This window comes from Neltuma alba, unplaced genomic scaffold, assembly GCF_004799145.2.
Source record: "Neltuma alba isolate B1F8T4 unplaced genomic scaffold, ASM479914v2 tig00008113_pilon, whole genome shotgun sequence".
In the NCBI taxonomy this organism is placed as follows: Eukaryota; Viridiplantae; Streptophyta; class Magnoliopsida; order Fabales; family Fabaceae; genus Neltuma; species Neltuma alba.
In genome coordinates, this window is record NW_021634952.1 from 2,491 (window position 1) to 16,221 (window position 13,731).

General features: G+C 37.0%; 2 protein-coding genes across 5 annotated transcripts; one reads left to right on the forward strand and one right to left on the reverse strand.

Moving 5' to 3' along the window:
• The first annotated feature begins 305 nt into the window (after nt 1–305).
• On the forward strand, nt 306–9,087 carry LOC114753755 (E3 ubiquitin-protein ligase PRT1-like). 4 transcript variants are annotated; one of them, XM_028942470.1, is made up of 8 exons: nt 306–463; nt 552–721; nt 1,359–1,387; nt 1,473–1,652; nt 2,739–3,101; nt 3,208–3,408; nt 4,921–5,012; nt 8,748–9,087. In XM_028942470.1, the coding sequence occupies exons 4-8, from the start codon at nt 1,514–1,516 to the stop codon at nt 9,030–9,032; spliced, it is 1,080 nt and encodes a 359-aa protein (XP_028798303.1). In that variant the 5' UTR covers nt 306–463; nt 552–721; nt 1,359–1,387; nt 1,473–1,513; the 3' UTR covers nt 9,033–9,087. The 4 variants fall into 4 exon arrangements, with proteins under 4 accessions (XP_028798303.1, XP_028798302.1, XP_028798300.1 ...); XM_028942469.1 differs by lacking the exon at nt 8,748–9,087 and adding an exon at nt 6,262–7,529 and having other exon boundaries at nt 307–463; nt 3,208–3,393; XM_028942467.1 differs by lacking the exon at nt 8,748–9,087 and adding an exon at nt 6,262–7,529 and having other exon boundaries at nt 310–463.
• A 1,786-nt stretch (nt 9,088–10,873) lies between these two features.
• LOC114753752 (putative receptor protein kinase ZmPK1) lies at nt 10,874–13,377 on the reverse strand. The gene has a single exon (XM_028942460.1). The coding sequence runs from the start codon at nt 13,361–13,363 to the stop codon at nt 10,967–10,969; it is 2,397 nt and encodes a 798-aa protein (XP_028798293.1). The 5' UTR covers nt 13,364–13,377; the 3' UTR covers nt 10,874–10,966.
• Between the last annotated feature and the right edge of the window lie 354 nt (nt 13,378–13,731).

Consider the following 13,731-nt stretch of genomic DNA (forward strand, 5'->3'; position numbering starts at 1 on the left):
AGTAATATAATTTTTTATCCTTCAAATTTCAAAATATAAGTTTTGATTGCCTCAAGTTTTTTTTCTCTAAAATATTAGTTTTTATAATTTAATAAAACTTGAATAATTTTTCTTTTTAAGTTAGGATCCAAAATCTATGATAAAAATTTAAGAAGTTAAATCAAAATAAGCATAAACATGAGAGATCAAATATTGTATTAATCTAATTATATAATAAATAGGAGATTTTTGCAATAAGGCCGGAGGAAGGAATAAATGCTGCGCGTAAATGTCCTCAATGTAGATATCACGTCAGTTCAGGGGGATTCACCTTGGCCTTGCTGCCTCGGTTATGGACGATTACTTCGGATTGAGGCAAAATAAAATAGAAAATAACATATTCTATGGGTTGCCCTGCACATCGAACCCAGGTGTTGTCAGGCCTGGTTCAATGGTTATATAAATACACTACGTATTCCTATATGTAAGTTTTTTTATTGTTTGAGCTTCTCTCGAAAGATCTTGCTATTGAGGATTGAAAGGCTAAATTTTTATATTTTTTTCCTAATTAGATTTCCAGAACCTCATCTGGCTTACGCTCATCATCTGGTATTACGCTTCTCTCTGTTCCCGGCTCCAGAAATATGGCCTTGCAGGGAACGGAGAACGCTTACGAAGATCCAAATCTTGCCGACGATGAACAAGAAGAATTCTCCGAATCCTTTGTTTGCTGCGTTTGTCTGTAAGTCTCTTTTTGTTATTGTGATTTTTTTTCCCCGGGCAGATGAAGTGAAGCATTTCCAGCCCATCTTAAGGTTGATATATCGTACGTCAATTTCTTCTTTTATAATTGAGAAGGGCCGGGGAATGTTATTTTTCAAAGATCAAGTTGAATTGATGATGATGATTTGGACGTCAGATTTTTTTCCTTGCCAGTGTCTCAATTAAATAGTGGTTGATGAATGCGTTGGTGAAACCCACTTCATTGAAAATGCTGTTACTAGAAGGGGAAGAAGAACTGGGAACGATTCTGATCCAGTGAAAGTTAGAATCTTTAAAGTTTAATGCCATGTTTGGAAATGAAGTTCTGGTCCCAAGTCCCTGTATGCCCCTCTCTTCAGCTGAGCATGCAAAGCTTTGACGACAAAATTAGTCCGGTTTGGACTTATTGAGGTTCTCTTAGTATTAATCACTCATTTCAAATTTAAAAAGTACGCCCCTCAACCCTCTGAAAACAGAAAGACTGAAAGAAAAGAGAACACTGAGGACGTCCTGGGGCTTCTTATTTTTGGCTGGATTCAACTTTAGTTGGCTTTTAGCTTTTTTACTCCATTTTTAAGGCTTTACATACTAAATCTTAGTCTACTTTGATCATGCAGGGATCTATTATAAAAGCCTATTGTACTGTGTAAGTCAGCATTATTTTCATTGAGGAAAAATTAGTATTTTTTCACTCTAATTACAATCCAACTTCTATTATCTTTCATTTGCAGCTTGTGGTCACATATCCTGTTTCTGGTGTGTCCATCAGTCAATGAGCCCCCTTTGTGAGTCTCATTGTCCAATTTGTAGGCGTCCATATTATCACTTTCCAACAATCTGTTGGATGCTTCACTTTTTGCTTCAGAAGATGTATCCTGCTGCTTACAAGAGAAGGGAAATTCAAACTCTTGGTATGCTTTTGTCTACGGCCTTATGCATGAGCATGTGTGCGTGCGTGCGTGTAGTTTGCCATTTTTAACTGTAGCTTTTTTTTAAAAAAATAAATAAATAAATTTAGCTTGTCTGAAAGGGAAAATATTGTTAGCAAATAAGAGGGAGATAAAGTTGCGTCTGAAAATTATAGCATATTTGGTGCTACAGTAGATCAGTAGATTTGGTATGTTACCCGCACCAATATGATTTAGTATTAAAAGCATGGGTGGAGTAGTATGCCTCATGCCTTGCAGCACATATTCATAGCACCTTGGGAACCTGGAGCTCGAGTATGATGTATTCTTTCCTTGTTGAATGTTTTGGGCATAATTTCTTACCTTGAGTTATCCAGAATAATTTTAAAAGTCATGATCGATAATGGCTCCCTTGTCAGTGGTCACAGAAACTGTTTTAGATATTGTGATTATCGTTGAAATGGAAATTTAGAACGTACTATTGCTGTCAATGCCTTGATTGTACAAAATGCTTACTCCATCCTTAACTTTAAGGTCAAGAGGCTTTTATGTAAGGAGGCATGTTAAAAATTATAATAAAATCTATTAATAGACCTTCATTTGGCATCTTATAAACTTTTGAGTCAAAATAGTTTTTGGCAAATCAAAAAGTCTTTTCTTTTGCATTTGTTGGCATGCAGCAAAAAGAGAAAACCTAAATATATCACATGTTTGAAGTGAATGTGATGACTGTAAAGTCCAGGGAAGAGAACTTTCTGGAGGTCTAATTTTTTAAGCAGATTGCAGATCCATAAGTTTCTGCTGCTCTGCTTATTGGAGGCTTTTGTTCCACGTTACATGTATACCCTTGGTTTAATATGTAAAATTTTTTTGTCATATGTATACCTTTTTCGTTTAACATGTAAAACCGTTTTTTTTGGTGTTATTCGGATTCTTGGTTCATCCTTGTCTGTTGTTTGTAAACTTTGGTTCCCCCCTTGCTGTGACTCTCTCTCAAGTACATTTGCATATATTATGAAAAGACAAGTTCTCGTTTTGTCTTTTTCTAGCCCAGTTTAAGGCAATGGTTTATATATCTTCTTTTTCCAGAGGAAGAAAAGAAACGGGGCACTTTCTCTCCTCAAATTGATGGTGATAATCTTGCGTCAGACGTCAAGTTTGATCATCCAGGTACTTCATCTCCCTGCTATGCTGGAAATCTGGTTTCCAACCCGCAGAATGCCGGACTCTCTGCAAGTATGGAGCAATCAGGGTCTGAAACTCAAAAGCAAAATAACGGAAACATCTGTTCTAAAGATGTTTTTGGTGGAACTCCTGAAGATTTTGGCACGCCTGCTCAAGTAAAAATGCTGCCTCAGACCGACCGGCAGGAAAAGATATCAGCTGCAGATGTGGTGTGTTCAACATGCAAGCAACTGCTTTTTCATCCTGTTGTTCTTAACTGTGGTCATGGTATGTATGCACAATACTTACCTCTCATTTTAAAGTTTTAAGATCATTGATAGAAAATCTAATTAGTTTATGTATAACTTCTGTGCTTTCCCTTCATTCTCTACAGTATACTGTGAGTCTTGCATCAAGAACTCAACTGATGAGATGCTTAGATGCCAAATTTGTCAACTCCCACATCCAAGAGGATTTCCAAAAGTTTGTTTGGAGCTTGATCACTTTATAAAGGAACAATTCCCTGAGGAATATGCAAAGCAAAGAGATGCTGTTCAACTGAGGCATATCAACGATAAACCTGAGACCCCTTCTTGTATGTATCTTTGCCTCCTGGTTTTAGTATCTTTTGGTCATACAATGTTGAGTGAAGTCTTAAGGAAATCAACTTTCCTCCAAGAAGCTTCTAGGGGAATTGATCCTTCAAAATAAATAAAAATAACCCATGCATAAAATATAGGGTAATTATGTAGATTTCATGAACTAAGGTGACATCTATCATTGTTGATAGTTAAAGAATAGAAAACAGAAGTTGTTCTGATAGGCGGAATTGACTGTTATGATTTGGAAATCATTGACCGCCTTGGTTTAGGAAGATGCATGGACTCTTCCAGTTGCTTTCTCCTCTCATCTTGTATAAGTTCAGATGCTGGCCATAACCATAGAGTACTTGAACCTCCAGCCTTTCTACTCACCCCACCCTCCTTTTTTTTTTCATATCATTGAGTTTCTTCTTTTCAACTTTGTTGTTTTAAACTTCTGGTTGATGTTCTACTTTGCTTTAGCCAGCCTAGTAATTGCTACTCATGCTAATCCTTCCGAGTTTATTCCTAAGGGATAGCTTCTCTAAAATCATTAATTTTTTTTGCATGTGGAACTTTTTTCCCCTTTAATTTAAAGCCCTTTCCTTGGGAAATATTCGCACTCAAAATTTTATTATGGACAGAGTTTCAGTCTCTTGTATTTCTTGTATTTCTTGTTTTTTATTTTTTTCCCCTCAAGAATTTGATTCATGGAATGTTCTGTGAACTAAATTATTTTTAATTTTATTATTCACTCCAATTTGGATGATTAAAGATTTATTCTTGTTTAATTTCTTAGCCCTCTATTCTTATCATTTTTTTAGTAGGTAGGGCGTAGGGTTCATGCTTGACTAGTCTATGCAGAAATCTATAAATTCTTCTTTGGTCAATTCTTTTACTTTGACATCAGTAGTTAATAAAACAAATACACATACCTGTTTGTAGAGTTGCAGGCCTAGGTGGTTCTTCCTCCTAATTGTCATTATTTGTGAACTTAAGTTGGATAGAAGTGCCCTATTTTAATGCTTCATTGTTGGGGTTTACTTTCATCTGCTTTCCTTGGATTAATTTGTTTGAATTTCTTGGTGAACATGTGGTGCCCTTCACCTTGGAGTTTTTTTCGTCATGATAAGTTTTAAAGGTCTTGGTTTGAATAAAGAGGCCTAAATTTTGTGGCAATGTGTGCTTTTTTGGCTCTTTGGTGTATTTAGTGGGTATGAGATGCTTTACATGCCCATTGTCTCTATGTCACTAGATAATGCTGTGTTTATGGCTTTTTCTGGCGTTTTGCTCTGTCTCTGCGTGTGTATGTGCGCGCGTGCGTGTGTGCGTGTGCGTGTGCGTGTGTGTTTGACTGTCTTTTATTTCAATGTTCGGAGAACTACTTTTCCTTTACCTATCTATAACAATTTTCCATCTTATAATTTTTCCCTTTCTTCCGAAATTTGATTCACTTTCGTGTTTCTTCAGCACTATTATTCCATCTTATTGGCATCTCCTAGTTACTCTTTAGCTTCTGCTTCCAGGTTCATTGAACGAGGGTGGAGGAGGAAAAGCAGCATGGTGGTCTGATCCTCACTCAAAAGTACATGTTGGAGTTGGTTGTGATTTTTGTGGGGTAAAACCTCTAGTCGCTGCTTTCTTGGATTTATGCTTGTATTTTTTTTTCTTAATGTTGTCTATATTTGGGGCTGTTTGCATGGAAATGAACGTTAGGCATTGTTACTAGTTGAAACTCTCTTTTGTTGACCCAGCATGGTTGTGGTCTTGTATACTCTATCTTGTTCCAGCTGCAACAGTGTGGTTCTAACTTGTTTCGTTCCTGATGTTATGAAATGACTGATGAAGACTACTGCTAGGATTCATGGTGTATGGATGAAGCCTATGGCTAGACTTTTCATTGAGAAGTTTCTTTCCTCCCATCTTTTCTGATTAAAGCTGTTCTTTTGGCTTCTGTTTGGGTGTTGGTTCATGAATGATGCTAAGGGGTTTGCACTGCAGACTTGTAGGGCGTTTAGAGAGCGCTTTTGATTTAATATTCCCACAATGAGCTTTACTTTCTGTCGCAGGAGGAGAATTTCCTGTCCTAATCGTGTGTGTTGCTTTGTGTTTTTTTTTTTTTGGGCCAAGGTGCATGTTGCTTTGTGGATTCTGCCATTAACAAGTAGTTGAATAACACTTTTGCTCTTAAAGTTCTCTAAATTCCCATTATTAGTTTAAAATATTGTAATAATTCCTTACTTTTAAAATTTTTATTAAGCCCCTCCTAGTGATCCTTTGGCCGTTAATTTTTTTGTGATCTGGCTAATAATATGTCATTTTGTTATTCTAAATATGCATGGTACCGTTAAAGACCATTATCTGATAATAGATTTCAGTATAATTCTTTTGTTCGGCATATTAGATATTGAACCTTGATAATTGGGCTACCCCTAGGTGGTTTTATTTTGGTTTTTAAAAGTATGATTTATATGGCTTTAATTGGTCCTGCTGGAGTTAAAGCTAGATTTTCATATTCCTAAGGTTATGATATTATCTTTCCTTGGGTTTTTCCGTTCTTTTGCAAAATATTATCTATAAATCATTGTTATTCTAGTTGGCTGCCTGCTAAGCTAATTACTTAAGATCCCTACTTGATATATCAGATTTGGTTTTTTTTTTTTTTTTTTTTGGGGGGGGGGTTAAATATATTACACAACCCATGGCAAGAAGCCAGCCGAAGGAACAAAATTAAGACATCAGAAATCAAAATGCCCCCACACCTTTATTCCCAACCCCAACCCCCCCCCCTTCTCTTTTTGGTTTCAGCCAGTTTCTTTGATACTTCCTAGTTTTCTATTGTGGTAACATATGGCTTGTATGTTCAGATGTTTCCAATTGTTGGGGATAGATACAGATGCAAAGACTGTAAGGAGAAGGTTGGTTTTGATCTTTGTGCTGAGTGTTATAAAATTCGCAGCAAGATTCCTGGTCGGTTCAATCAGCAGCACACTCCAGATCACGAGTTTGAGCTTAACTCAGTGAACATGATCCATAGCATAATAACACTGGTAACTGGACGGTTAGGACATGGTTCCACTGAAAACATGCTGATGGAAGGCCTAGGGTTTAGACCTGAAGATCCCAATTTGGTTGTTGATGCTGATGAAGAACATGCCCAGAATGACTCTGAAGGCACCAATTGAAGAGTTGAATTGACAAAAATCCCATGGTCATCTGCTGTTTTTTTTGGTTGGGAATCAGTCAATAGTTCATTTGGAAAAGGACAGTTGAGGAACCATGAGTGATGATCACAGATAAGGACCTTGAAAAAAATCAGAATTAGTCTCAAGGACAATAAAACTATTATTAGTTACAATTTGATCTTGTGCATGTTACCAGAGTGTTTATATTCAATGGTAGTGACAATTTTAAACATCGTTGTAAGATTGAAAAGATCAAACTATAATTTTAGGAAATACCGCTGATAACATCAGGGAGCTATTCAAATGGTTCTTGAGATTTTTTTTAAATAGTTTTAAGGTTTGTAATTGTTAATATTTTGCTTCATGGCTTTCTGCAAGGAAAGTCATATATCTCCATGATTTGTACTACCTGCGTGAGAGTTTGCTTCATTTCACAGCCTTATTGACGCTTGAGATCCGAGCTGAACATGCCCTCCATTCTGTGGTAGATTGCCTGACCTATCCCATCAAGCATTATTAGGATCCTCTAAAGTTTCGAGATTTACAGTGTATATTTTCAGAGGGACGCGAAATAAAGGAGACTTGATTGGTGGGTCTTATTTATGAGATGGGAATCCCATGTCAGTTGTGTTTCTCTCTTCAAAATTTACACACGTCAAGTTTCTTTTAAAACGTGAGGATCCAAAGTGTGCAGACAACTTTGTTAACTTGGGTTTTGATGCTTAATGTCAGTGTCCAATCTGTTCGTATATGGCAACAGATGTTTGGGCATTTTCTGTTTTACATTTGAGTTTGCCCAAGAGGTAAATAATGTTGAAGACGTGTGAGTCAACAATGTTATCGTATGGTTTATCTAATAACTGTTCTATAGGCACTTGTAGTTTGGTATCTTTGGATTCTATGATTTTCCAAATGACTATAAACTGTTCTTTTTCTTTGCTTACAGAATATGCATGTTTAGAAATTTGTTGATTTTGGTTTTGACCAAAGTGATGTGAGAGTAGCTTGGTCAACTAATTGCAGGTTGCTTCCGTGTAAAACTGCAGTGGTGGATGAGTGCCTTTTCATTGTCATTAAAAAAAAAGGAAAAAAAATAGTGACTTTACATTATGCACATGGGAAGCAAGCCAATTTGTATACATAGTTAGCTTCTCTGAAAATATGCTGGCAGGTCACAGTCTAATAAAACATCAAGAATTTTATAGGCTTGTCAATCAGAAGGTGGTAGCTAGAGTATTCTTGAACAAATATAGGAATGGTTTTCATAAAGTCATTGAATAAAATGACTTGTTTGCATCAAGGGGGCAGAATTCTTAATTCTTATAAGCTCGGCCAAGGTGTGAGGTAGGTATCCATGTTTTCTGATTAAACGTTTCCACTTTTTATTAGGCTGCCACGTGTTTCCCCTCATAAGTAACCAAAGTGATTCGTCTGATAAATACGATCAAAATTGAGGAATATTTTTCAATTTATATTTTTATAAGGTGTTATTTGCAGAAGGATGAATTCTAATATGCTTGGCATAAAGCTAACAAAATGGGCACTCCTCAGACTGAATGAAAATTTGCCAAAATCTACTTTAATTTACGCTTTCAAAATTAATTTTTCATGTATCTTCTTCCATTATGCAAAATCTGGCAAGTAGCTAATTATCAGTGAGCGTTGGCAAACAAGAAAAAGCTAATTATCAGTGGGCGCAAGTGTTTGTTTTCCGGAAGTTCTTGTGCCTTTGCAAAAGCGAAGCTCAAGCATATCATTAAGTATTCGATTTTATTTAGTAGAGATTGAACCACTTTAAGAAATTTGAAGTGTGAGCCTTCAAGATGTGGCAATGTTAAATATTTCACTATAGGAAATTGTCTCTTTTTTATGGTTATATCTAACTCAATTAAGATTAGTCTAAAATGAACTGTCAGATAAAGTTTTTGGCTAATATTGAAGTACTTAGAGCCTTTAAAAGTAATTTTTGAATTGTAATTTATAAAATATGAGGTAAGTATCAGACAAAAATTTTCTCATTTTATATAATAATACTTATAAATACTTAATAATAGTGATCCCAATTACAAGTGATAAAACGGGCCAGCCCACCGCGTGATTAAAAGTGATGTTTTTCACATAGACAACATCATATTTCCAGTGTGGTAACACAAGGCTTGTCTGTTCAGATGTTTCCAATTGTTGGGGATAGATACAGATGCAAAGACTGTAAGGAGAAGATTGGTTTTGATCTTTGTGCGGACTGTTATAAAATTCGCAGCAAGATTCCGGGTCGGTTCAATCAGCAGCACACTCCAGATCACGAGTTTGAGGAGATGGTTACTGGACAGTTAGGAGATGGTTCCATTGAAAACTTGCCTATGGAAAGCTTAGGGTTTAGACCTGAAGATCCCAATTTGGTGGTTGATGCTGATGGAGAACATAACCAGAATGACTCTGGCGGCACCAATTGAGGAGTTGAATTGACAAAAATCCCAACTTCATCTGCTGTTGTTTTGGTTTGGAATCTGTCAGTAGTTTATCTAGAAAATAATGGTTGAGGAAGCATGAGTAAAATTAAGTTCTTTGTTTTTTCTCCCCTTTTAAACGTGAAGATCCAAAGTATGCAACATCTTTGTTAACTTATAGGCCTTGATGGTGAACACAAGTGCTCAACTTTCAGGCCGCCAAGGAGGAGTTTGGAAAAAGATTTTTCAATTAATAAAACTAATTATGAAAATAAGAAATAAATCTAAACTATTTTTTTTTAGTATTTTTAATAAAGAGAGAACGAAAAATTTAAAATTGGATTTTAAAAAACCTGTGATAAGAATATTTTTTAAAAACGGAATATAGCTATCCTTGCTTAGTAAAAATATAGGAGTAAAATAATACACCAAGTTAAGAAAAGCAACCCCAAACACGGTTTGGGTCAAATAAACTTAACACTTAACTACTCTAAACGCTAGATAGCAGTCAAACTATTAAGCCACCTTTAAAAATCACTTGATCTGCAATTTAAATTGAGTTAATAAAACTCGTTTCTCTCTCAAAAAATACTCATAGAGATACTCAATTGCAATACATCTCAATCATAGAATCTAACAACACGCTAGATAAAATAATTTTAATGAATGCAAAAGAAATATATAAATTTAAGTTCCAAGTAATACAACTCAAATTAAATTGCAAAAATCCAATTAACAGAAATTATAACGCATAATTTCAGTCTCCAAATCAAATAAAAAATATTCCTAACACAAGAAAAATGTAATGAAATTCAAAAAAAAATTAATTGGAAAACTAAATACCCCCTAATGCCACTCCTCCATCTTCAAGAAGCACAATGGGATTAGTCTCTCTTGACTCTAACAGCATCTTCAATACGTTTGAGGTCTGAGGAATCCATGGAGGCCGAGTTGAAGGTTCTGATATGGAGGATTCTGCAGCAGAACCGAAAAAACGGTGAAGGCCGAATGATGTGAGGGAAGAAGAGAATAGAGTCGCAGAAGGGAGAGCGTTGAACGAGGGATGAAGTCGAAGATTTTGGAGGAAAAGAATGGTCAAATCTCAAGACGGTGAAATTGGATGGAATTGAAGGATGTGGAGTGTGTGCTTGAAGAATGAATGGCCGCGTGTATATGGCTTGGTGGCGTGCGGCGGGCGTATATGGGTATGAGGAGGGTATGAAAGTGGCGTATGAGTGTGGTGTGCGTATTGGCAACAGAATGTGTGTTTAGATAATATTACCTCCCGTACTAATTATAAGAGCTAATTGACTAATTTGAGAAGATTAAGGAAGTAAGTTGAGTTAGTTATTTATCCTAAATAGGTATTGTTTTTCTTAAAATATCCTTGCTAATCAAGTGTATTGACTAGAACTATCATCGTTAGAATGGCTAATTTGAAAAAATATATATAAATATGATAGACAAAATGGATTAAAATCTTATATTTAAGACCAAAATAATAGTCAAACAGAATCTTATACTACCTCCGGTCCTTAATATAAGACTCCGTTTGACTTTTTGTTTGGTCCTAATTATAAGACCCCAATCCATTTTGTCTTTCATATTTATACATTTTTTCCCAAAATAGTCCTTCTAATAATGATAGTTCTAGCCAATACACTTAATTAGCAAGAATATTTTAGGAATGACAACACTTATTTATTACAAATAACTAATTTAACTTACTTTCTTAATCTCCTCAAATAAGTCAACTGGGTCTTATAATTAGGACCGGAGGTAGTATGAAGGAGCGGAGTTAGTATTTACTACTAATGCAGTTTGTCTATTCCCTTCATTAATATGTTTAGAGTATGGAGTCAGACATACACTTATCATATCACAAGATGCAATATTATTGGAGAGAATTTGCATGTAAATTTGTAAGCCGCCATAGATGACTAACAAGCATCATCTTCCTGGCTCTGAAGCATCTCAACAACTTGGCTCATGGTGGGCCTTGCATCTCTGTCTTCTTCCACACACTCCATAGCCACTTTAGCCAGAGTCTCCATCTTTCTCTTCTCAACCCCATACTCTGATACAATGGCTGCGTCCAGTATCTGCTCCACCCAACTGCACGACGTCGTTTTCTTCCTCTTCTCTCTCACCCTTGTCAAAAGGCTCCCATTATTTGCTCCTTCGTCTTCATCAGTCCCAGTTCCCATCCTCGTCGGACTCCTTCCTGTTATCATCTCCAACACAACGATCCCATAGCTATACACATCCACCTTTGACGTTATTGGCAGATTAAAAAGCCACTCAGGTGCCATGTACCCCCTCGTTCCTCTTATAACTGAGAAATTTTTGGAGTTTTGGTCATTACGATTTTGAAGCTTGGATAAGCCGAAATCTGCTACCTTGGGTTGGTAATTTGAATCCAGAAGAATATTATGGGGCTTTATGTCACAATGCAGAATCCACTCCAGGCATTCTTCATGTAAGTAGGCTAGGCCCCTTGCTGTTCCAAGAGCGATGTTGTATCTTTTGGTCCAATCCAAAGTGTTTGATTTGAGATTTTCTGCTAAAGAACCTTTTCCCATGTACTCGTACACCAAAAGCCTGTGCTTTCCCTCTGCACAATACCCCCACATTTCAATTAAGTTCATGTGGTTAAGCCTACCGATTATGCTCACTTCAGCGAGGAATTCTCCTTCTTCTTGTTTGGCTCCAACGATGTTATTGTTCAGCTTCTTAATTGCTGCAATTCTTTGATCACCCAACACTCCTTTGTACACTATTCCACCTGAGCCTCTTCCAATTTCTCCTGTGAACCCTTTTGTTGCTTGTTTTAGCTCAGAGTAAGTAAATCTTTTAAACCCAAAAGGAGAGAGAAAATTGTATCCTTGTTGATTTCTACTAGAGTTTTGTTTTGTAATCAAAGAACACCAAATTGTAAAAATGAGAAGGACCTCAACCACCCCAATTGAGACAGCGAACCAAAGGAAGAACTTCACGAAACTACTGACGTGTCTCTTGGTATAGGCTCGTTCAAGCTTCACCGGGCAAACATTACCATTCTCTTGAGTTGGTTCTTCTTCTTCATGGAACAAAACACTGCTGCTAAGGGATTTTGGGAGTCTCAAGTAGGTCGCTCCTTCGAAACTTGGTGAATGATGACCGTTAAGCATAACTCTTTTCGTAAAGCATTGAAATAAGCCTTGCTGGTCCATTGTGTACTGAAACGCCTTGCAGTCACAATCATTCAAACAATCATCCTTACAATCATTAAAAGTGATGTTTTTCACATAGACAACGTCATACCCATACAGCTCAACATCGAACAATTTGAAGAAGGTAGACTCATTTTTATCACACGAGAGTTGAAACTTGGGTTCACAACCATAAGACCAATCGCTATGGTTCTTCACTCTATAGCCTGGAAGACACAAGCACTTCCTTCCTTCTTTAGGATCATAGATGCAAGTACTATTAGCACCACAAATTCCATGCACGATACAGGAATCAGATATGGCTTGCCACGTCACCTTCCATAGATTATTCTGCAGGCTGTACACTCGAATGTTTCCATCAGGATCTAATTTCAATCTTCTTTGTATCAAAGCCCCATAATCAGAAGTTGTGAAGTTATACTTGTCTGTTGAACTGAAACCTCCAATTGAATCTAACACTGCGATTCTGCTACTGTTATAGGTGCTTCTTCCAGCTTCCCAGCTCAAAAGCCATGGCGAAGGCCAATATTTGCTGGAGACATCGGGACCGTCGTACAAAAGGCTGAGAATGTTGTTGTCGTCAAAGAGAAACTTGTAGAAGCCAGATGATTGATTGGTTTCACTTCTGCCAGAGACAAGCTTTGTAAATCTTGTCAGTTGTTGTCCGGGAAGCAGAGTGTCTGTCGGGAAATCAAAGCTCTGCCATAGAATTTTGCTTCCTCGTATTGGGTTCTCGTAGAGTTCTAGATTTCCATTGTTGTTAAGAACCAACTGGGTCGGCAAAGACGAGGTGGTGCCGGTCGACCACACGTTGAACTGTCCGGCATCAGAGAGGACAAGGTTTCCAGTTTTGAGAAGGGAAAGTGATGACCGTTTTCCGTTGACGGGTTGGTCACGGTTTGCTGTCCAAACGACAGTGAGGGTTTGGGTGAACCAAACGGAGAATACACAGGCGTTTTCACCAACGAGGTAAAAGCCGGCAGAGAAGACGCCGTTTTGTGACAGGATAACATCTTCTGGTTTCTCCACTGAGAGAGAGAAGCCACTGTTGAGTGATGAAGATGAAGAACATCGAAAAGACAGAGATAAGAGAAGAAGAATGTATAGGATTGAAGAAACAGCCATACCAAAACAGCAGGAAAAATGGGGTTTGATTATATCTGCTGAAGATGAACCATTGTGATCAGTGCCTTTATGGTTCGGTCTTCGGATGACATATATAAATAGACTCCGAATTCATTTCGTCTGCGAAATTGAGATTTGATCCTTAAAATTTAAAGTCAACGTGCGTGAATATTTGACTTTGATGTTCCTTGCTCTCATAATGTTCTGCGTGGTTAATTATTTGTCTGCCCACGAGTTCCCTTGGACCACGTGGAAGAACAGGTATTTATTATTTGCAGTACTAAAAACACAATTGTGTTTGTCCTCAAATCTTCTATTTAACATCATTTTGAACTGCATATGATTTTTTTTTTAATTGAAGCATATGA